At 39.6% G+C, this 23821-nt stretch overlaps 1 protein-coding gene across 6 annotated transcripts in view; it reads right to left on the bottom strand.

The window, feature by feature from the left end:
* Window positions 1-23821, bottom strand: part of ADAM23 (ADAM metallopeptidase domain 23) — a 197422-nt gene that overhangs the window by 80246 nt on the left and 93355 nt on the right. For all 6 annotated transcript variants that reach the window (XM_005202734.5, XM_005202736.5, XM_005202733.5 and 3 more), the window contains 3 exon segments: window positions 11292-11355; window positions 1657-1739; window positions 565-628 (listed from right to left, as the gene is read on the bottom strand). In XM_005202734.5, coding sequence (XP_005202791.1) covers window positions 565-628; window positions 1657-1739; window positions 11292-11355 — 211 coding nt within the window.

Below are 23821 nucleotides of genomic sequence, written 5' to 3'. Positions count from 1 at the left end.
TAAAAGTTATATATATACTTGCTTACAGTCATACAACTATCTAAAGACCATGAGAATAAAAGCTTGCTTAAAGGAAAACAAATTGGTCAGTATAAAATAAAGCATCTTATCTGTTTTCTCTTCTGACTGGGAAGAACTGATCTTAGCTTCAGAAAATATTTGAGGCCTCTTACCATCCCTTATTGACATGCCACCTCCGACAGGCAACCTAAGCTTCAAAACTCATGTTTCCAGCCTAAATGTGAAATAAAGTGCTCTGCTGCTGCTAAGTCACTTCAGTCGTGTCTGACTCTGTGCGACCCCATAGACAGCAACCCATCAGGTTCCCCCGTCCCTGGGATTCTCCAGGCAAGAACACTGGAGTGGGTTGCCATTTCCTTCTCCAATGCATGAAAGTGAAAAGTGAAAGTGAAGTCGTTCAGTCGTGTCCGACTCTTAGCGACCCCATGTACTGCTCTAGATAAATGTATTTTGAAATCTACGTGATCATCTCTTGATTTCTCAAAAACAAAATTCTGGAAAAATAAAGCACCATAAAAAAATTGATGTCACAGTCACACTCACCTCATTGTGAACCAGGTCCAGTGGTTCTATCATATACACAAAAGTATGATCTTCAAACATACCGCTACGACACAAGGAACCACAGAAAGAGAGTTAACACATATAGCAAACACACTGTCTTTAAAAATGAGTGCATCTGAATAAATAGCTTTATTCTGCCTCAAATCAAATTCACATATCTGCATGGAATCACCCTGTGGTCCTAGCACTGCACTAGACAAGGTCTAGGCTACGGAAAGTGCAAAAAGTGTACAAGAGACGTATACACATTATACCTGGTATGATTAGTTTTTGGAATTAAATGAACAGATAAGAAGGTCAAATTGGGATAGGACTATTGATGCTGTTCTAATATCTCGAGATATTACCGAACCATGTACAACTAGTACAAATTTGATTCGCAAATCCAGTATCATCTGTAAGAAAACAGGTTCTTAGTGTATAAGAATAATCTAAAAACATTTGATTCTGAAGAGGCAAACAGAATTATCTCTATGCTTGCAAATTGTGAATTTCTATTAAGACTGTGTTGGGAACCACATTTGAGAGACACAGGATTTTTTGTAAAGTGTGTAAATAAGATTTTCAAGATCCTTTTCATCACATGGCCGTAACAGATTTTTCCACGAAGTGCTACTGTGTTTGAGTCTAAAAGGCACCTACAAATGTTTTTTAAGAACCTGCCTGAAAACCGAAGCACGGGCTCCTCTTCTTTCAAACCACCCTTGCCTGGCCACCTTCACCTTATCCTTAGGTTAAGCTGACTGATAGTTCTTCTGGGAGATATCTCTGGGAAACCTTTCTGGGCTAGGTTCAGCCGCCCCCAAAGTCCCTGTCCTTCTCCTTCACAGTACCCACCAAAATGGCAGTTAAATAACAATCTGTATAATCATTTATTTAATCTCTAAATCACCTGCGAACTCTAAGTGTTAAGAGAGCAGGGACTACGCCCTCCTTGTTCACCACATCCAGTCTCTATCCCAGGACTGGTACAGAAGAGTCACTAAAATAAATATCTATGAAAGACAAGATGGAAAGGGTGAAAGGAACGGAAGAAAGCAAGGCGATTCTCCCTATGAGAGTCCCACATACTGAAGTCCATTGCAGGTTGACAGAGCCACCCTTGAGTCCTTGACTCCTCTGATGTTTCCATGGTAGTAACAGTGCTCTCCACCCTGTAACACAGAAGAAGATTTTATTGATAAATGATGCTGTCTCCAGCATGATTCTCTCTTTGGGATGCATCTGTAAAGCCAAAAGAAAGGCAGGGATGATCCGAGAAATGCCTCCAGGTTGTTATGAAATCTCAATTTTACAACTTTTCTATAAGAAGCAGGTGTATATTCGACGTAATGAAGAAAAGGCTTTAACAGGAATAAGACATTAATGCAGCTGGAACAACTTTTATACCTTTCCTAAGCATGTGAGGGAGTAGACACTTAGCAGATATTGTTAGGGAATAAAATCGTCTACATAACTGAGGTGATTCCCCCAAAGGTGGTGTTTATCATCATTTTTTATGGAAAACTACATAAGACTTGGCGATTTGCTTTCCTACCTTTTAAAATCAGTTGATAAATTTTTTTAGAAATAATGTATGAATTTACTTTCCAAAGGCAAATAGTAACTGCAAGACCTATTTAAAAACACACACACACACAGAAGTTTCCTAGCACTTTCTCTCACCACCTCCATAGCAACTATTTTTAACACTTTCAGCTGTTTCTTCTGCTGTTTACCTATGTATTTCTGAATGGAATATTTATACTGTTATATCCTAATTTATTTCACTTTAGAAATTACCTTCCTAATATAGAATCTCAAAAAGTCTTCTTGCCCACAATACATTCTAACACACATCAGAAGCCTTTGGTTAAATTATATTCAGTGTTTGTATTATGACTACACAAATATTGTTCATAGTTGTGCCACTCTGATGACATTGTCTTTCATGCCCTATTTTAAAATTTTTTGAGAACTTTTCTCTCTTCTTTGCTTTTCCATGTATTCAGCATGTGTACAGACCCTATTATCTAAAATATTATCTACAACTCTTCTCCTATGATCCATTATAGCAGGTAAGTTATCAAATCCATTTTGCTCCTGGAGACACACCGCTTGTTTCACTCTCATGAGAGGTCTGATGCATGGCTGCATCCCAGGACTGGTCTATAGCATCATTCTGGGAATTCCTCTGTCCTCTTTCTGTATTGAATCCTAGATCCTACGTCTTCTGCTTTCATGATCCCCTTTCCTGGAGGTACACACCCTCTGGTAATTTGTTGAAAAGGTATTTATGAAAGATAAATTTGAAAGTTGAAAACCCCGTTTCTATCTTCACACTAGATCATGTGGGTGGGGAGAGAATTCTAGACTGATAATTACTTTCTCTCAGTATTTCAAAGGCATTGTGCACACTTTTAAATCTTCTAATGTTGAGAATTGGAAGTTATTCTAATGTTAAACATTGTCCATACAATCTATGTTTCCCTTTTCAAGAAGATTGCAGGAAATTCTATTCATACCCATTTTCACAAAATCTCATGATGGATCTCAGGAGGGAACTTTGCTTATTGATTGTGCTGGGCACTTTCGAATCAAGAAAATGCATTCTACCCAATATTCTGTAATAACCTATATGGGAAAAAGAATCTGAAAAGAATGAATATCTGTATATGTATAACTGAATCACTTTGCTGCACACCCTGAAACTAATACAACATTGTTAATCAACAATACTCCAATATAAAATAATTTTTAAAAAAACCCTACGACTCCACATGAAACACATTTGGGCATGTGTCAGTGCAGGTAATAATAATATATATATTAAAATAGTAAAAGAAGAAAACGCATGCACTTCAGTTCTGGGAAACTTCTATTGTTTCTCTGATAAGCCCCTTCCTTTCCATTTTTCTCTACAAATTGAGCTCTTCTACTAAAGCAGAGGAATGGCTGCCTGGCTCTAGGGTAGGGAGTAGATCAGGGATTTAGTACCTTCTCCAAGTAGACTTTCAACCAGTCTTTCTGTTTTCTGGTACTTTCAATTCCTGGGGCTTTATGGGTGAAGAAACACAAGTTGGCTTGGTTCTGCTTGGTTTTGTCCCAGTGGAACTTAGCAGAGCAAGAAAAACTCAAACCTAGGACAACTACTCTTCATCCATCTACTTTCTAGCTCCTACAATCTCATGGACACCTCTTCTTAGCTGTCTTCTCTTCTCTTAATCCTTGTGGGTTTATACCCTTTTTTAAATTCCTTAACTGTTGAGTATGTCACTATAAGGAACTAGAGATAAATATAAGCACAGAATCCACACTGTCTAAACAGAAGTTTCCTATTTTTTTAATTTAATATTGAAATGTAATTTCCCTGGTGGCTCAAATGATAAAAAACCTGCCTGCAATTCAGGAGACCTGAGTTCAATCCCTGGGTTGGGAAGATACCCTGGAGAGGGGAATGGCTACCCACTCCAGTATTCTTGCCTGGAGAATCCCATGGACAGATGAACCTGGTGGGCTATAGTCCATGGGGTCACAAAGAATCAGACACGACTAAGTGACTAACACACACTCATATTGAGTACAGTTCCCTGTATACAGCAAGTCCTTGTTGATTATTTTATATATACAGTGGGTATATGTTAATCCCAAATTTCTTAAATAGAATATTGACTTTGACTTTTTATTGATGATTTACAGTCATCTTGATCACTGCTTATTAAGCTGTATTACAATAGCCTCAGATGATATTTAAGTGCATAAAAGGGTGCACCCACATACCAAATGACCACTCCCCAATCAACTTAGTTTGTTTCCTTTTAGTAAAGTTTCAATGTTAGTTTCTAAAATTGGTATTACAATCTTGTTACTATTTTGTAAAGTGTTGCTTTTGCTTCTCAAAAATCTACTCCCATGCACAAATATTGACTTCTATATACTTTGTCAAATTCTATTTGCATATTCAACTCTGAAACTTGTTGGGGCAAATGGTACCACACATTTCAGTAATTTGATAATCCAAATTAATACCCTGTAATTAAATATCAGACTCTTCCCATGATTCTAAAAACAACCATAGGAAACTGTAAATTCCATCAAACCAGTTATAGAGCACTTTGTGTCACACCAAAAAGCTATCTTGAGTCGGGTGACTGTTAGAAGTGCGCAGCAAACACTGTCATATTTACTTGACCTTTCTTTAAAAAGCTCTATTTTTTATATTTTCCTGCAAATAATCTTTTTTCCCAGAAAATATTTCCAAGTCTTTTCTTATACTTCAGTTTCACTCGCTTGCACTGAAAACTGAAAGCTGATGCTCTTTGGTATCTGTTTTAATTAAGGCAGAATATCATCTGAGGAGAAGGCAATGGCACCCCACTCCAGTACTCTTGCCTGGAAAATCCCATGGACGGAGGAGCCTGGTGGGCTGCAGTCCATGGGGTCGCTAAGAGTCAGACACGACTGAGTGACTTCACTTTCACTTTTCACTTTCATGCATTGGAGAAGGAAATGGCAACCCACTCCAGTGTTCTTGCCTGGAGAATCCCAGGGACGGGGGACCCTGGTGGGCTGCCGTCTATGGGGTCGCACAGAGTCAGACACAACTGAAGCGACTTAGCAGCAGCAGCAGCAGCAGCATCTGAAGGGAACTGTTTGGTTCACTGTATATGTGGATGTGGAGCACCATACTTCCAGGACTTTGAGACTTGCAGTAATATCTAATCCCTGATGTTTATCATCATAAGAAAGCTTTAATATCTAACTTGTGTAATTATATTAAACACTAAACGCAATTTGGCAAGTCCTAATTTAGTGTTAATATTAGTAGTATTAGAAGACTTTCTGACTTCCTTATTGCTTAATTTACACTAAGTTTTTGAGAAAGCATTACCAGAAAAATACTATTTGGCAACTGTCCAGATTATGTAGCACTTTGTTAATGTCACCACAAAGTAAGATCTTTGGGTATTTCATATTAAATAAATCCCTGTTGAGAAGTATTCCCTCTTGGGTATCAGGATGACAGGAGCAGGTCAGGTCAGAGGGGCCTCTTCCAGGGGGAGGGCCTTGTTAATGAAGACACTGGATAGTCAGTTCCCAGGGTGCCTCCATCCAAGGTACTAGCCAGCTGAAACCCTCGCTGCCTAACAGTCACTGCCATCTCTGTGTACAAACAGGGAGAGAGTCACAAAGTACTAAAAGGCTCTGCCGCAGACAGTGGAAAGCTAAACTGAATCCCACATCTGCAGGCTTCAGTGTTTCTGCAATCAGGAAGGCCTGAGACAGTTCAAGAGCACTGGTCAGAGACTTTGAGATCACCACCTCTGAGGGGGTCACAGACCTGTAACTAGGCAAACAGCAGGCAGGAGAATCAAAAAGGGCTCACCTGATGCACGACACAAGACAAGTCTATATGTGTCTCCAGGGGCATCAGCATTTTCAGATTAAAAACTGTCGGGTACTTATATTCAACAAAAATGGAGAATCTAATAAGTGGAGATTATTGCATTGTCAAAAGGACTTAAAATAGGATGCATATACCTGAATGTGAATACTGCAAAATAAGGATACAAAAAAATATTTCAGAGAATTGGACAACTTGAGAACCCAACACCAGTTTAATTATTTATCTTTGCTAAACTCAAGGGGAAAAAATGTCCAGGTATCAAAACATTTACATGTCCTAATTTATACATTTATAAATATAGCTGTACTACATAAATTTTAGTGCTATATATATTTTTAGTAGTTCACGCAAGTTATACTATTCAGATTTAAAATAACTTTGTAGGGAACCAGTGTGGGATGAGTGTTTTTTTTAACCTCCCAGCCAAGAGCTTTGCCCACAGAAGCTCATTGCCTCTGACAATACTCAGCATTCATTGAAGAAGTGAGTTTGAGCTTGACCATGGTGCTGACTTGATAAGGAAACACACACACACACAGATTCTAGGAGGGCAACATGATTAAGATGACAAAGAAAAGAACCAAGGTGAGAATAGAATATAGAACCTACAAGGGCAGGGATTTTTATCTGCTAGGTTCACCATTGCATATCTAGCTTCTAGAATAATGTGAGATCAGAGTGAGTGAAATCAACAGCTGTTTAATGAATGAATAAAAATGGTCTTGTCACTTAGGCTCATGAAGAAGCCAGTCTTAAAGGACCAAAGGATTCAGGTTTGTTGAAACAGTGGGTAAATAAACTCCCATTACCTATCTGAGGTTTTGTGCTTTTTTTAGTTTAGTTTTTTTTTTTTTTTTTTTTTGAGACACTCTTTTGTGATTCAGTGAGTTTTAATATATTAAAATAGAATTGTGGGACTTCTCTGGCAGTCCAGTGGTTAGGATTCCACACTTCCACTGCAGGGGGCACAAGTTCTATCCATGATCAGGAAACTAACATCCCGCATGCCAAGTGGGGCAGTCAAAAAAAAATAGAGGCTGCCACTGAACAACTTAGAATATGGGAAAGTAGAGAAAATGTGTTCCTCCTGGAGGGAGGTGAATCTCACCCCCCAAAAAAGAGGAAGGGACTATGCAGACATGCTCAGCTCCTTCCCATCAGTTAAAGTGTTCTTTCTTCCCTGGGCAAGAGTGAGCAAAGAAATAGGAAGAAGCCAGGGTGAGAAAATACAGTTAGTAAAGGACAATATCCCCACCCGATAAAAATGAAGAGTAACAAGGAAGGTGGTGACAGAACCGTTGTTACCTATCCACTCAGTCTTACACTGCTAGTAGTTCCTTTACTAAGAGGAGAAACCAAAGTATTAGCAAGCATTTAAAGTGAATGGTTCACCTATAAGGGATTTAATAGAAATATACTAAGTTGAAAAAGAACTATTATACCATTATATTGATGCCTAACTCCTTTAGAACTGATACACTAAAAAATAACTTATGATAATAGGTTCATCAATAACGTTGACCAACAAATCAACAAAGTTGTTTTGTTGTATACTGTGTACAAAGCATCATGCTAGGAACTGTTGGTGCAGAAGCAAAGTTCTTTCATATGCACTTACTAATACCTGGCACCTATTCTATCCTGCCTACTTAATCTGTTGACCTCTCAGTTCCTATGTTCACTTCACAAGGAAAGAAGCCCCTTTAATTCACTTTCATTCAACAAAAATAAAAGCATAAGACATTAACCTCTTCTTAGTTAAAAGTGGGAACTAGGTGGGGGCTTGGTCATCATGAAATGGGAACACCTAGACATGTAGTAGCTCTGAAGTGTGACTCATCATTTTGTTTGAAACTAATTCCCAGAATATTTTAAATGTACACATTTATATTTCACTTTAAGGCCAAATAAGCTATTAGTGATTCTGTTCCTCCCTCGTCATTTGAATAATACTGTGTGTGTGTGTGTGCATGCACGTGTGTACTTTTGTCTAAATAATTTGAGATATTTGGAAGAAAGTTTGCAAGGTGTAAAAACAGGCTTATTTAACTTGCCATTCTTATATACTAATTTTCTTTTCTGGTATTCGGTATGAAGATTTTCTTAACATGGAACACAATGTGAACTTTAAAGACACACTTTTAAAAATAGATATGCAATGATAGTAGGAGTATGAATTTATACAAAATTTTAGAAAGAAAAACTGTGAATATGTAGCAAAAGCCTTAAAAATGTACCAACTCTTTAACCCAGAAAATTCCATTCTTGAAAGTAATCCTTAAGCAATTATTAAAGAAGTACACAAAATATATTTAGAAGGGTTTTACTTAAAGTTATGGCAACCCACTCCAGTTTTCTTGCCTGGAGAATCCCCATGGATAGTGGAGCTGGTGGGCCAAAGTCCATGTGGTCACAAAGAGTCAGACACGAGTGAGTGACTAAGCACCAGTACTTAAAGTTATTTGTACAGTGAAATATTAGAAGCAATTTTAAATGTCTATCATTGTGGGATTAAACAAATTATAGCAAATGAATTGGATACAACATTATACATCTTTTAAAAACAAAAGTTTAGCAGAAATGTTAATGCCTGTTAAAATATTTATAATATTGTTAGGCTAAAAACAATTTTATTTTCTCTGTTCTACTGTAAATTACCAAAACTTTGCAAGTAAATTTATGGGTATAAGTTCTGATTATTACCTAGGACTTGATTCTCAGAAGGAAAATGAACAGCTCAAAAGGGGTTATATAAATGATCTGGTTGTAGTTTTCATCGCCTAAGTTATTTCCAGTATTCTGCTGGTCTGAGGAGCTGGGTATTTCTTTATTCCTTTATCAATCCTAATGTCATTTTCCTAGAAGTTGAAAGAATGACCATTCTTCCATCAGGGATATATAAATAATTGTATTCCCTTCCTGGAACCTCCAAACAAGTTCTCAAGATCCATTTGTTTGATTTGAACTTTTTTTTCAGATTCCTGATAACTGTAACCAAGTTGTTTCTAGACATGTTCCTCAAATTTATATTCCCACCAATATTACTGTGACTATTATTGGATATTATGATTTTTTTAAGAAATATGATAATTTAACATTTTAAAAGATGCCATTTGTATTCTCATTTTAACTTGCATTTCTTATAAAAATTTTACCAGCCATTTGTATTTTTCTTTTCTGAAATATACATTTATGTCATTCATCCATGTATGCTTACATGGTTTATCTTTCATCAATATGTAATTTAGATTAATTCAAAGCATGTACAAATTGGCACAGAACATTGCCATGTTTGTTAAAAATGTTCTAATCTGAAATATTTTATTAAAAATTTGCTTTATATTGTTTAATGAAATAAAATATGTATATATATTTTTAAAAATTTCTCCCACAGGATAGTGTATACCATATCAACTCGGGTTTGGGAGTGTGAGAGGCATACGTGTAAGCTAAGTCACTTCAGTCGTGTCCAACTCGTTGCAACCCTATGGACTGTGGCACACCAGGCTCCTCTGTCCATGGGATTCTCCAGGGAGGAATACTGGAGTGGATTGCTGTGCCCTTCTCCAGGGGATCTTCCTGACCCAGGGATCAAACCCTCATCGCTTATGTCTCCTGGCATTGGCAGGTGGGTTCTTTACCACTAGTGGCACCTGGGAAGCCCATATATATAGATACACACAAATAAAAAACAGACTGTTACCACTTATTCATTAAATATGAAGCAAGTAAGTTTGAGTAAATAAGCTGTTTGGAGAAAATGGGTCATAAATAAGAAAAAGAAATGAACATGAAACAAACTGCAATGAACACTTCTTTTGTCAGCACTAAAATACTCTTTGTTTTAAATTTCATTTACAATTGATACAAGATTTGACATGTCTAATCCATGATAGGACCTCCATTTGGGACCTCAAATGACCTCTGGAGGCCAATTAGCTATTCCATTTCCTTAAAAAAAAAAAAAAACTTTCTTAGTGAGAAGTTTGGATCAGGTTACAGAGGCCTGCAAAGGTGGCTCATTTGCTGAGTCTGTAAAGGTCTCTTGCAATCTTCCCTTCTCCAGACTCATGATTCAGCATCTGCAGTGCTCACAGCACTGGCACAGCTGACAGAAGCTTTGGTTTGTACAAATGCCAGGCAGCACTGTTCCCGAGCTTGATTTAGCATTTCTGTTCACTTTCCCCAACATTAACTTTTAGGGAGATTCGACAACCCCCACCAAGATGCAGCCTAAGGCAAGAAGCGACGGACTAGTGAGAGTAATACATGGAAGTTCTTAATCTGAGGCATAAAATTCAAAGGTTTGGAACATACATCAAATTACAAATGTGCCCACTGTTAGGTGGGCAGTTATAAATCCTAAGAAATGCCATGACCCTTGGGCAGTAGTTAGTTCAGGCTACCTAGAAATATCTGTGGAGAGGATATAAAATGGCCCAGCCCAGTTCCTCACACTGTACAACCCAGCAAGCCCACACTTTTGTGCCAGTGCTCATTAGCAATCAAGAAACAAAATCCAGTAATGTTTCCCCACCTTGTTTTGTTTCTCTGCTTGCATCCCATGCCTGAGGCATCCGTGGACACACCTTATGCTCAGAGGTGCTCCATAACCTTCCTACAACTCAGAGTCTCTGGATGCAGCCATTCCAGGAATTTTCACCCTGACTGGGGGAGATCAACTGTGTTCCTTACATACAAGTAATCTCTCTCATGTTTAATCTAAATCCACGTTTCCTTATCGATTCTCTATGAAAAGAACAGTTAATCTCCAATGAAGGAAATCAAGCACCGAATTGCATTGATATTACAATGCTTGGTGGCCATGAGAAGGTTTATTTGTCCTCTTTCTGCCTCCATTTCTTCCTCTGCACAACAGGAATAATAATGCCCACATCACAGAACTATTGTGAAGATTGACAGGGAGAATGTTCCCTACATCTGCCTTTTCCCATCTGTCCTCTGTCCTTGGGCACCAAAGTCCCTTGGACTACAGTCACTCTAACAGCCCCTCCAGTCTGATCATTCAGTTTCTCTGACCTGGTGCTGCCCTGGAACTGGAGAAGTCTTGATACCATCCACTTACATAACCAAAACAATGAACATTTCTTTATTGACTGGAGCATTTAATGTTACCTCAAACATTTGTAAATTTTAATAAATTTCTCCTAAATGTATATTAAATTTAAAAATAATAGCTTTTATAAGAGGCCACAGTATTTTAGTGAGACAGATAGCAAAACAATGCAGTGTGCAATGAACAGCGTTCTATGAATAAGAATATTTATACTATAGGATGTCCATATGCTGGTGACCATACCTTAGAGTACTGTGGTTTCCCATTTTCATAGTGAATCTCCACATAATCAGAAGACAGCAAACCACTACAAAGGAAAGAAAATATAGTGATTTCCATATCTAACATACTTGGCGGTTGTAAAAATAACCAGCTCAATAAATGGATGTGAGAGTTATGTAAACCACAAAGCTCTCCTGTCCACAGTAAGGGCAGAACAGATGTCATCAACAGTGCCAAATGTTATCCAGCAACAAATCACTCCTCCATCTGTTAAAAAGGGTAAAATATGGATAATTTAAAGATGAACTCTTTTTATACACACGTTCATCATTTGACTGATATGTTACTATGGAACAAACAAAGAGGCAGGTAACAGGAGAAGATGAGCACTATAAAAATCCACAATTACACTCTAACTAATTGGAAACTCAAAACAATCATTGAGGAAGAGTACAGAGAAAAGACCAGACAGAAAATATTTTAGGCTTTTCAAGTCACAGGGTCTGTATAACCACTATTCAACTCTGCTATTTTATCCTGTAAGTTGCTACAGGCTGTACAGTTGTGTTCTAATAACACCTCATTTATGTGAAATCTGAATTTCACATAATTTTCACCCATCAGGAAATATTTTTCTCCTTGAATTTTTTGCAACCATTTGGAAGTTTAATAAATATTCTTCACTCGAGGATTACAAAAGCAGAAATGCCAGATATGGCCTGTGGTCCACAGTTTGCTAACTCCTGGAATAAAATAATAGTTAAGAACGTAGATTTTGAAGTCAGAGCAAGGTTTAAAACCTAGCCCAGCTCCTTATTAGTAGTGTGACCATGGGCAAGGTACCCAACCTAGCCTTTACATGAGTCACACGAAGACAATAGAGTGTGAATCGCATAGACACTAACAGGATTAAATGAAACCACCCATATGAGAACTCAGGGCTGAGTACGTGCCCAGTAACGGGCACTGCAGCTGTCACTATTTTTAACTCAGCTTCCTCCAACACATTTCCCTTTATACAAGGTAGGAAATACAAAATAGGTGCCTCCAAATGAGCACAGAACTGCTAGGGCATCTGGGTTCCTGTTTCAGCTGCACCACTAGAAATAATGGTAACAAGACATCACTCACGTTGACTGAGTACTCACTACATCCCAGCCACTGTTCTAGGGACTATCAAGGGAGAACTCACTTAGTCCTAATGGTAACTGAAGGACAACAGTAGATTCAACCATGAGCCAAGGGCGTGCCCTATATTTAGGTCTCCATTTCTTCTGTAAGAAAAAAGGCTGGAGCAGACGATGTCTCAGGAAGGCCTGCTCTGACATTCTGTCTTCCATAACTCTGCCTACCAGTAGGTTTTCTTGTTGGGAAATCTCGACACTGCTTCTTTAACAAAAGGACGGGAGGACTCAAGGATTTTGCATCATTTTGAGAGCTGCACCTGATGTAGTTCTACTATGACCCAGTGTGGAGGGTCTGGAGGAGGCTTGGAGCCAATCAACAGAGTAACTGGGAGTCACATGAGCGTCTGGTCCAGCCTGGTTTCTGGTGTGAGCTGAAGGACAACAACACAGAAATAAGGCAGATGCTTGTATCTTGGACAGGTTTTTCTATTGAAATTACTAATCAAATGTGTGTCTATTGAAAATTCTACATTTGAAACTAACAACTTACGGTACCATCTACTCATTCCCTTCTCAAAATCTCAGTAATAGCAGAAGTAATGACAGGGGGCTTCCCTTGTAGCTCAGCTGGTAAAGAATCCGCCTACAATGCAGGAGACCCTTGTTCGATTGATGGGTTGGGAAGATCCGCTGGAGAAGGAATAGCCTACCCACTCCAGTATTCTTGGGCTTCCCTTGTGGGGCTCAGCTGGTAGCAAATCCACCTGCTATGTGGGAAACCTGGGTTCAATCCCTGGGTTGGGAAGAAAGGCTACCCACTCCAGTATTCTGGCTTGGAGAATTAGGTCGCAAAGAGTCAGACACGGCTGAGCGACTTTCACTTTCACTTTCTTCAATGACAGTTCTCAGCTCTCTATACTTGGGAGAACCCGACACAGTGCAGAAACTTCTTTCAGTTCTAGTTAATGAAGTCAGCACCGTGAATGTGCATAAGCAGGGTTGTTGATGACAACATTTCTCCCAGGAATATTTCCACAACACCACGAGGCAGAGAGGCTGCACTAACTGCATTTTAATTACCTCTCTCTACAGGTAATTCATTATTTTCAAAATCCTCAACCACACCATCCCTGGAGCATGTCTAACAGTTGAAAACAAGCCTATTTTAGACCCCCTACTTTTGCTTGTAATTACAAAAGCAGATAATAACATTCTAACCACTAACCACTAGATATGATAAAGGTCACTTTACCATATTTCTCTCTTTTCAAGGTCTTTTGCCCACCACAGACATACCTATTTCTACTACCTCCCACATGTGAGAATCTTAAAGAAGAGAAATAGCCACTTTTCTAGGAGCCTATGACAAATAGAGACAGACCTAAGACCATATGCTCCCTGTGACAGAGGCGCTCCTCTCTCCCGCCTCCTATAAATAGCACCACATCCTCACTTGCACCACCCTTTCCTCCTGTCTGACCAGAGCCATCTCTGCCTTAAAACGGTTTCTTTCACTTATCACAGTGTCCCCAGCACCTGGCATGATGCCTGGTGCATAGCAGGTGCCTAATCAACATTTGCTGAGTGAGCGAACATCTACGAACATCCACTCCATGCCAGGCCCACACCGTGTGCTGGAAAGGTGGGATGAAGAATGCTACTCTCCCAGACCGAAACTAAGCAAATCAGCACAAACGTATGAGATTCGCCATCTCATCCTAAAATGGCATTTGTAATTTTCCTGAAGGTGAATTAATGTCAACTGAAATGTAATCTCATTATAAAAGTCTTAATGTGATTTCAAAACAAGACTTTTCAATGAGGGACAAGTAACACTGGAGAAAAAGAACTGAACAGCTAGTGGTGTGGTGCCCTGTCTCCAGCCACACCCTGCAAAGAAAAAGCAGGTCATCTGTATCTCTGTACGCCTGAAGATAAGCTGTCTGGCAATCTCTGCCTGCAGATGCTCTCCAAGGCCTTCCCTCCACCTCTGCCCTCTGCAGTTTCCCTAGCAGAATTTCCTGTCGGGAACAGACTGTTCTAACAGTCCAATACTGATCTACTTAACAATTACGGTTCCAAGTATAAACTGTCATTTTACTTTGATGATCAGCCAACTGGGCGTTTGGTTCTGAGTTATCTGATAATGTGAGGGAACTGATGAAAAGGAATTTCTGAACATTTTAAATTCTGAAATATACATCCTTTTTCTAGGCATTTAAGTTACAGAAAAGCTATAGACCCCAGCTACTATAGTGCTTCTCATGCAGGTTATCTGGTGAAAGAGAGGTGGCCTTTGGAAGTAAAGAGATAAATGTAGGATGGAAGTTCAAAGCAAGATGGAAGAGAGTGGAAGAGCTGGAATAAGGAAATTCTCTTTTGGTATTGTTATGGAATCCTCTCACCCAGCACCTTCATGGTGAATCTGCACAAAGGTAGTGAAGAGAACCTGAACTCTAAAGTCAGACAATATGATTTTATTCAACATATGAAGAACAGATGTAAGCACCTTGAAGATGCTGAACTCCAAGAGCAAGAGAATGGCAAGACTATTTAAACACGGCAACGAACCAAGAGTCATAGCAATGACGGAGGAGACTGGCAGAAATAATGCTGAGTATCCACCCAATCGCATTTTGTCTTCCTTCCCGGCATGGTAAGACTACATTTCATAGCTTTCCCAGCATTTAGGATGGGATCAAGAGATTGAATTTAGGCTCAAGAGATATGGGTGGAAGTGATGTCCACACTTCCAGTTTGAACATTAAAATCCAGGCATGACTATCAGAGCTCTCTCTTCCCTGGAATTCTGAAGTCATATGTCCCAGATGGCATAGCTACAAGGTGGATGCCGTCTAGGTTCCTACATCGTGATTTGGAGAACAGCCTCTTAGGAAAGTCACTCATTTTATATTAGACCATACCATGGGCAAAAGACAAAATATTACACTGTTAATTCTCAGATTTCATCTTTATTATTGAAACATGCTCGAAATGATCCTAATTCCAGTATGTATCACAAGAAAAAGTTTTATAAATTTACGTTGAAAGAATTTCAGAATCATCAACAAATATACAGAGAGAACTGCTATTAAGATCTAGACATTGAAAATTCATACAAAGAAAAGTTTGGCCTATATAAATATCTGTTGGCGTCCTTGAGTTTGAGATGGTGTGTCTAATGAAAGAAGATATATGAACAGTCAGGTGGTCAAAACTCCAAAGTCTATACCTTACATTCCTCCAGGGAGATTCATTATGGAAAAGCCAAGGGAGGATCTGAGTAACTGGAAGTTACTTACCAAGAATCCCTAGAGCCTGGAAAAGTCATTAAGGAAGAAGAGTGAATGACTTCTTTGGAAAATAACTTGAATCATTTAAAGAAAGAAAGAACTATATGCTTTCTTTTGGACCATCCTGGTCATGATAGGCTATGAGTGGGTTCATCAAGCAAACTAATTTGTTTACAAAAAGATGACATAGAGAACAAGACCCTTGCACTCTAAGGAAGACTACTAGGAAAGACAAACATCGGACCACAAGAAAGTCATTTGTTCTAAGTCAGTTAAAGATCATTTACTTCCTTGAAAAAGTAGTCAAACTACCGATCTCTAGTCTCTTCCAGTTTTGAAATCTGCATTCACTGCAATTAATGAAATGAACCCTCAGTCTACACCTCTGATTAGGAAATTGAGAATAATCTCTTTTGGAGGGACCTGAGGCCCATACAGCATTCCTTCACCAGCAGAGCTAGAGGAAAAGTCTAGAAGAACAGTAGCAAGCACCAAGGCTGAAGCACTGGCTGGCCATATGATTTATCATCCAAATCAGGATACAGAAAGAGGCATATTAATAATTATTCCAGGACAACAGACATAAACCAGGAAGGACTGTCCTGGAAAAATGGGGACATACGGTTACTCTGCCTAAGGGCCAAATTTCAGGTACACACATTAAGTTCTACAGAGAAGGTTAGGCTAGTCTACAAGGTGAAAAATACCCCAAAGCTGAGATGTTACTAAGCCAGTAGACTGTGAACATGTCTCCTTCTCCAGCTGCTTCTGGGTTTTATATGGCCACTGTTTTTGGACAGACTTAGGATCTCTCTCTCTCTCAGCACTTGACGTCAGGAAGTACATCAGAGGAGAATGAGCAGTTTGAGATGCAGAAACCAGAAATCTGTGAATCTACATTCACCACGATACACTGGACCTGTCAGGTCCTGACCAGCCATTCTCCTTGCCACTCAATGTCTTTGCTCTTAAAGAAACAGTATCACTAATATCCTAATTCCATTCGAGGTGGTAAAATATGTAAATTACTTCCATGTGTTTTCACACTAGGACTGGAACAGAGGTCAATATTTGCGTGAACAGTGAAAGACTATGTCTAGAAAAGAAAGGAGTGTCACCAATGCCAATTTTCATAATGGAAATTCACTCATCTGATTATCTTCTGCTTGACAACTTTTAACTCCTCAGTATTAGGATCCCTGAGCATCCTACATGGCTCCTAACAGACTCACCCTGGAGGTCTGCCCTTCAGCCCACCAGGCGTTACACTTGAAGTAGGCTGGGACCTGGGACCCTTTTCCAGGGTGCTTGCAATTTGCACCTGGACAACAAAATACAAGAAACCATAAGAGACTAAAAATAACTACACGCCTGCTGCGGTGGGAGCAATTATGAGCAATAACATACAAAAAGGCCACGAACCAACTACCATGATGGAGGTGCCGGGAGCAAAAGCAAGGTACTGCGTGTGATCCCTGCACGCAGCATCAGCAACTGCGTAGGCAGACCTCCTAAGCTACCCCTCCAGCCCCACCCACTCACTGGTGCACCCTCCCCTCACCCTATTTGAGGAACCAGCCTGCCCTCCGTGGAGAGCAAGCAAGAGTACCTGTTACTTGTTTTCGCTCTCTCATGCTACAGCACAAGTTTCAATAAAGCCTTGCCTGGAATTCTCATCTGCCCTCTTATCAATTTCTACTGATGAAAAAGTCCAAGGACCCAGGTTGGTAACATATTCGTTTATTTGATAACAATAAATGCTGAGCACTATGGAGAGTCTCAGCTTCATGGGGCATCAAGGAGAACAGTTTTGGACAACAAAGCACCATGCCTGCTCCCTCTTTCCATCAGTTTTACTTTTTTCCTTTTATACACCTAACTTTTAATTCATTAAATTATCACTCTGAATTGTAATGAGGAGAGATACAGACTTTAAACTTAGTACATTCATACAAGTGGAAGCTTGTAAATTTACTATTATCCTCATGGTGCTTTCCTTTTTGAAAACAACAAAGACTGTAAGAAGATTCTTCAACCACCACTTTTCTCAAGTTTTAAGAAAAAGTTAGACTCAACCCAACTGAAATAATTTTTAATACCAAAAGTTATTTCAGCTAGAAACTATATACTCCTTTGAGTGTAAACAATACAGTGAGAATTTTAAAGCTGTGTTCAAAGATTGTAGACATGGAGAGGTTTGGATCTGAGAGTATAGAAATGATATGTTAAGTGGGTGAAAGTAATTGCAGGTTGAATTGAGGCTTGGTGTTAAGTCAGTGACGGCATGCTAGGCCAGGGCTGGAGAATGTGGGCGTACTTCACAGGAGTGGAGCTGGGGGCGGAGACTACTCCTAGTACAAGCAAGCTGTAGAGATGTGAGCTTCTCTGAGGGTCACCACAGGAATTCAATGAGTTCCTGAACCACAGGAGAGGCTGCAGTACTGTAATGTGTAGGCACTCATAAGCGATGGCCCGTGCACCATAATACAGTTAAGAACACCATATAAAATACTAGGTTGTCCAAAAAGTTCGTTTGAGTTCTTCTGTAACTAACTTTTTGGTCAACACAATAAGAGTAAGAAACTTAAAACCTTTTAAGTTAATAGTTAAGGCAGTAGAGAGAAGAGGAATTAGCAGAGAAGTAAGGGATAAACTCGCTGCTGCTGCTGCTAAGTCGATTCTGTGCAACCCCATGGACAGCAGCCCACCAGGCTCCCCCATCCCTGGGATTCTCCAGGCAAGAACACTGGAGTGGGTTGCCATTTCCTTCTCCAATGCATGAAAGTGAAAAGTGAAAGTGAAGTCGCTCAGTCATGTCTGACTCTTAGCGACCCCATGGACTGCAGCCTACCAGGCTCCTCCGTCCATGGGATTTTCCAGGCAAGAGGACTGGAGTGGGTTGCCATTGCCTTCTCCGAGGGATAAACCTGAGATGATGTAAAAGCTGAGAACCTCCATGCAAGTTGGCCTGATCAGCAGATAAAAGGAGTCAATTAAGAGTTCTCCTCTGAGGAGCCATAAAAAGGAATGCATTTGAGTCAGTTCTAATGAGGTGGATGAACCTAAGCCTATTACACAGAGTGAAGTAAGTCAGAAAGAGAAAAACAAATATCACATACTAAAGCACATATATGGAATCTAGAAAGACAGTACTAATGAACCTATGTGCAGGGCAGCAATGGAGATGCAGACATAGAGAACAGACTTGTGTAAACAGTGAGGGAAGCAGAGGCTTAGACAAATGGAGAGAGTAGCATGGAAATGTAAACACTAACATACGTAAAATAGATAACCAGTGGGGATTTACTGTATGACTCAAGGAGCTCCAACCGGTGCTCTGACAACCTGAGGAGTGGGATGGGGTGGGAGATGACAGGGAGGTTCAAGACGGAGGGGATATACATATATATATATATGTCTGGTTCATGTGGATATATGGCAGAAATCAACACAATATTGTAAAGCAATTATCCTTCAATTAAAAACAAATAAATTTTTTTAAAAAGAGTTCTCAGAGGATAGCATCATTCAACAGAGACATTTTACATTACCCAAGAATGAAAGTGAAAGTGAAAGTCGCTCAGTCACGTATGTCTCTTTGAGACCCCAAGGACTATACAGTCCATGGAATTCTCCAGGCCAAAATACTGGAGTGGGTAGCTGTTCCCTTCTCCACAGGATCTTCCCAACCCAGGGAACACACTGCAGGCGGATTCTTTACCAGCTAAGCCACAAGGAAAGACCACATATAAGAATGAAAGATGCTTAATTCCTCCTCCCTAACTTTTAAGCCACATGATTTGAGGGAGTTAACACATTCTTAGTGTGGCTGCCACTATCTCTGTAAGTACATCAGTAATTCTGAGATTCCTCTATGATAGAACTGCAGTTACTTTCACACAAGTGGTTTGACCCCAATATGTCATGAAACAAGAACAATTTTAAACATAGGGAAAAGTGAATCCAAATAAAGATAGCATATCTTTGAACACAGTTATACATAACTGAAATGCTTTGGCGTACCATTTTCAAAATTGATAATGAATATTATAGTTTGCTGAATATTGCTAATTCACGTTCTTTTCTGACCTGCCCAATATTTCTTTAGAAAACTATCAAACCAGGCTTCACGTGCAGTGAAACTTTACAGAAACAGACATAGATCCATTATCAGTCTTGCCTTCTTGGAACTTTGTCTAGAAGAAAAAACTACCTTCCAACTAAAGTTTTTGTCATCTCCCAAGACAAGATCTCCCTACTTCTTTTATTTTTCAGTCTATAGGGATAAACTTTCCATTCATTTATACAGTGTCCATTCTTCCCAGGTATGGGTGAAATAGTCAAAAAGATAAAAACGAAACGAATGGAAAGACCACCAGAAATAGTAAGAGCTAACTAAGATAACCAGTTATAAGATATACATGCAAAAACAAAATACAATTCTATGTGCACAAGCAAAAGTAACCTAGAAATAATCCAGGGGAAAAGTTTCTACTAACAACGATAACAGTGGCAACAAATGTTATACATGTATTATGGATGTGGATATTTACACACATATGTATAGATGAACATATACTCTATACCTTTGATGTAATTCCAAACAAAATCTCAGAAAGTTTGTTTAACTTGACAAAAGTATTTTAAAGTTTATTTTAAAGAATAAATGTTTATGACAACCCGTTCGGTTTCAAAAGAGGGATAACAATAGGACCTTACATTACTACAACAGTAAAGGAAATACCGAGCACTGGCCTGATTAGATGGACACTCCAAAGGACAAACAGAAAGTACAGTTCATATAAAAGATGTAATACATGAAAATAATGACATTTTAAATTGGTAAAGAAGAAAATCAATAAAGAATAAATAGGTTTGGAACAACTGACTAAACTTTTGGGGAAAATTAGATCCCTACAGTAGATCTTACACCAAATAACAATATATACATTAAAGGTATGTATGTTTTAAAATCAATTTACTATAAAAAATATAACTGAATGGTAGGAAGAAGAGATTGCTTAGTGCATGATCTTAAACTCAGAAATAACTTTAGTAACAGATAAGACTATACATTTTTTTTAATTTCCACAAGTTAAATTTTAAAATATCATAAACAATGTCAAGGCAAACTGAGAAAAAATAAGCACATGAAAAACAAAGAGTTGCTATTTTTTAAGGAGCCAAAACAAAAACAAACAACCCAACAAAAAGAAGGCAAATGACATGGGCAGATGATACACAAAATTTTATGTACAAAATGCAGTCCACAGAAAAAAGAAAGCAAATGCTAATGGTGATGAATTATATACAAATCTACCATTGTATTAGTAATAAAACACCTGTAAATCAAAACTGCTGTAAGAGACCATTTTCTCCCATCAGTTTAGAAAATAAAAAATGAGTAATAGGAGCTAGATTTGGAGCTAAATTGGCACTTCAGTACTGTTGGGAACATGAACTAGTATGCTTTTCTAGGAGGCAATTTGAACTTGCCAGGTGACTCTCCTGCAAATGTAGGAGACATTGGGTTCGATCCCTGGGTCAGGAAGATCCTCTGGAGAAGTAAACAGCAACCCACTCCAGTATTCTTCCCTGGAAAATCCCATGGACAGAGAAGCTTGGCGGGCTGCAGTCCAGGAGGCCACCAAGTGTTGGACACACCACTGAGCACGCAGGGGCAACTTACAATAGCCATTAAAAGTCCTGAAAGCACTTTCGCCTTAAATCCATAAGTTCTATAACCTTTTAGGTGCTAATCATAAAGGTTTCCTGAGGAAGTAACTAAACAAAAACAAACACACAGATACCCATGGAGCTCTTCTCTGCAGATGATGTAAATGCGAATAGGTTTAAATGTGTTTTTACAGGGGTCTTTGTTGGTGGTCCAGTGGTTAAGAATCTGCCTTCCAATGCAGGGGACTCGGGTTCGATTCCTTGGTCAGGGAACTAAGTTCCCACATGTGGCAGGGCAACTAAGCCCACGTGCTCTAGAGCCTGAGCTCCACAACTAGAGAAGCCCCCGAGTGTGGCTAAAACTAGGAAAAAGCTGCGTGCCACAGTCAATACCCAGAGCAACCAAACATAAGAAAAAAAAAATTTTTAATAAAAACTAAATTTTAAAAAATATGTTTTTACAGATGCTTGAAAACATGGGAAAGATGCTCATAATACCACATCAAAAAAAAAAAAAAGCAAATAAGAAAATATTATGATATGTTCAGTAACTTTTTAAAAGTATGTCTGTATGTGTATATTCACATACACAAAAAAATCTGCAAAGATACACAAATATAATTGTAGGCTTCCTTCCTGTAGAATTTTCAAAGGTTTTTCTTTCTTTCCTTACCCATAATTCCTAAAGTTTTACAATGAATATACATTTTCTTTGAGAAACCACAAGTTATATTTTCTTAAAGGAAGGGAAACACAGCTCTTCAGGAAGAGGATTGATTAACTAATTAATTAGTGACCAAATTCAAGCACAGGTAAAGAAAAGAGTTACAGGCGATGACAACTACCACCAACCACGCTGGGGGCAGCGGCTAGCCTGGCTACTTCTGTCCCCTCAACTCAGTGTGATCAATAATCCCTGAACACAAGGAGGTTGGGGTGGGGACAGTAAAAGAAACAAACTGCAATCCCTACCCTCAAGGTGACTATAATCTCACAGCTAAAATAAGACCAGACAGCAGATACCCTAATATCATAAACAGTAAACCATCAAGCTTCCCCAAAAGGGCAAACTAATTTCAACTAAGATGATTGGGTGGGCTTCCCTTGTGGCTCAGCTGATAGAGAATCCGCCTGCAATGTGGGAGACCTGGGTTCCATCCCTGGGTTGGGAAGATTCCCTGGAGAAGGGAAAGGCTACCCACTCCAGTATTCTGGCCTGGAGAATTTTATGGACTATATAGTCCATGGGGTCACAGAGTTGGACACAGGTCCGTCTAGTCAAGGCTATGGTTTTTCCTGTGGTCATGTATGGATGTGAGAGTTGGACTGTGAAGAAGGCTGAGCACTGAAGAATTGATGCTTTTGAACTGTGGTGTTGGAGAAGACTCTTGAGAGTCCCTTGGACTGCAAGGAGATCCAACCAGTCCATTCTGAAGATCAGCCCTGGGATTTCTTTGGAAGGAATGATGCTAAGGTTGAAACTCCAGTACTTTGGCCACCTCATGTGAAGAGTTGACTCATTGGAAAAGACCCTGATGCTGGGAGGGATTGGGGGCAGGAGGAGAAGGGGACGACAGAGGATGAGATGGCTGGATGGCATCACTGACTCGATGGACGTGAGTCTCAGTGAACTCCATGAGTTAGTGATGGACAGGGAGGCCTGGCGTGCTGCGATTCATGGGGTCGCAAGGAGTCGGACACGACTGAGCGACTGATCTGATCTGATCTGAGTGACTTTCACTTTCAAGATGATTGGGAGCTTTGCAATGAGAAAATAGGGCCAGGGCTTCCCTGGTGGTCCAGTGGTTAAGAATCTGCCTGCAAATGCAGGGGACACAGGTTCAACCCCTGGTCCCGGCTTCCTGGGAGCAACTAAGCCCACGCATCTAGAGACCATGCTCTGCAAAAAGAGATGCCACCGCAATGAGAGACGACTAGAGAGCAGCCTCCACCTGCCATAACTACAGAAAACGCATGTGCAGCAATGAAGACCCAGGGCAGCCAAAAAGAAATAAATCTGAAAAAAAAAAAAAAGAAAAGAAAACAAGGCCAGGGTAGATTCAGGACAAAATACAGATAGGGAAGTAGGCAGGAAAGAGCAGGTAACATAGACAGGGATCAAAGTGTGCAGCCAGAGAGGATATTCTGGGAGTGGCTAGAAGTCCAGTGGCTAGGGCATCAGGCATGGGGTGATGGTGTTTAAAAGCAGGATCGGGACCAGACAGAACACAGGTTTAAGCAGAGAAGTTCGAACCTCCTAAGGAAAGGGAACTCTAGGACCAAGTACTCAGACTAGGAAGAGCTGAGCATAAGCACTGCATTCTACGTCTTCAGAAGCTGCAGAGTCTTTAAAGCCTGGGAAGGACTGAACACAGATAAGGTTCTTTTACTGGGTCAATTAGAGCCATCTGCAAAGTAATTAATGTGAGCAGCAGGAGAGAACGGCATGAGATCA

The sequence above is a fragment of the Bos taurus genome, chromosome 2 (assembly GCF_002263795.3).
Source record: "Bos taurus isolate L1 Dominette 01449 registration number 42190680 breed Hereford chromosome 2, ARS-UCD2.0, whole genome shotgun sequence".
In the NCBI taxonomy this organism is placed as follows: Eukaryota; Metazoa; Chordata; class Mammalia; order Artiodactyla; family Bovidae; genus Bos; species Bos taurus.
Note: the sequence above shows the minus strand (reverse complement) of the source record. Positions and strands in the feature narration are given on the sequence as shown.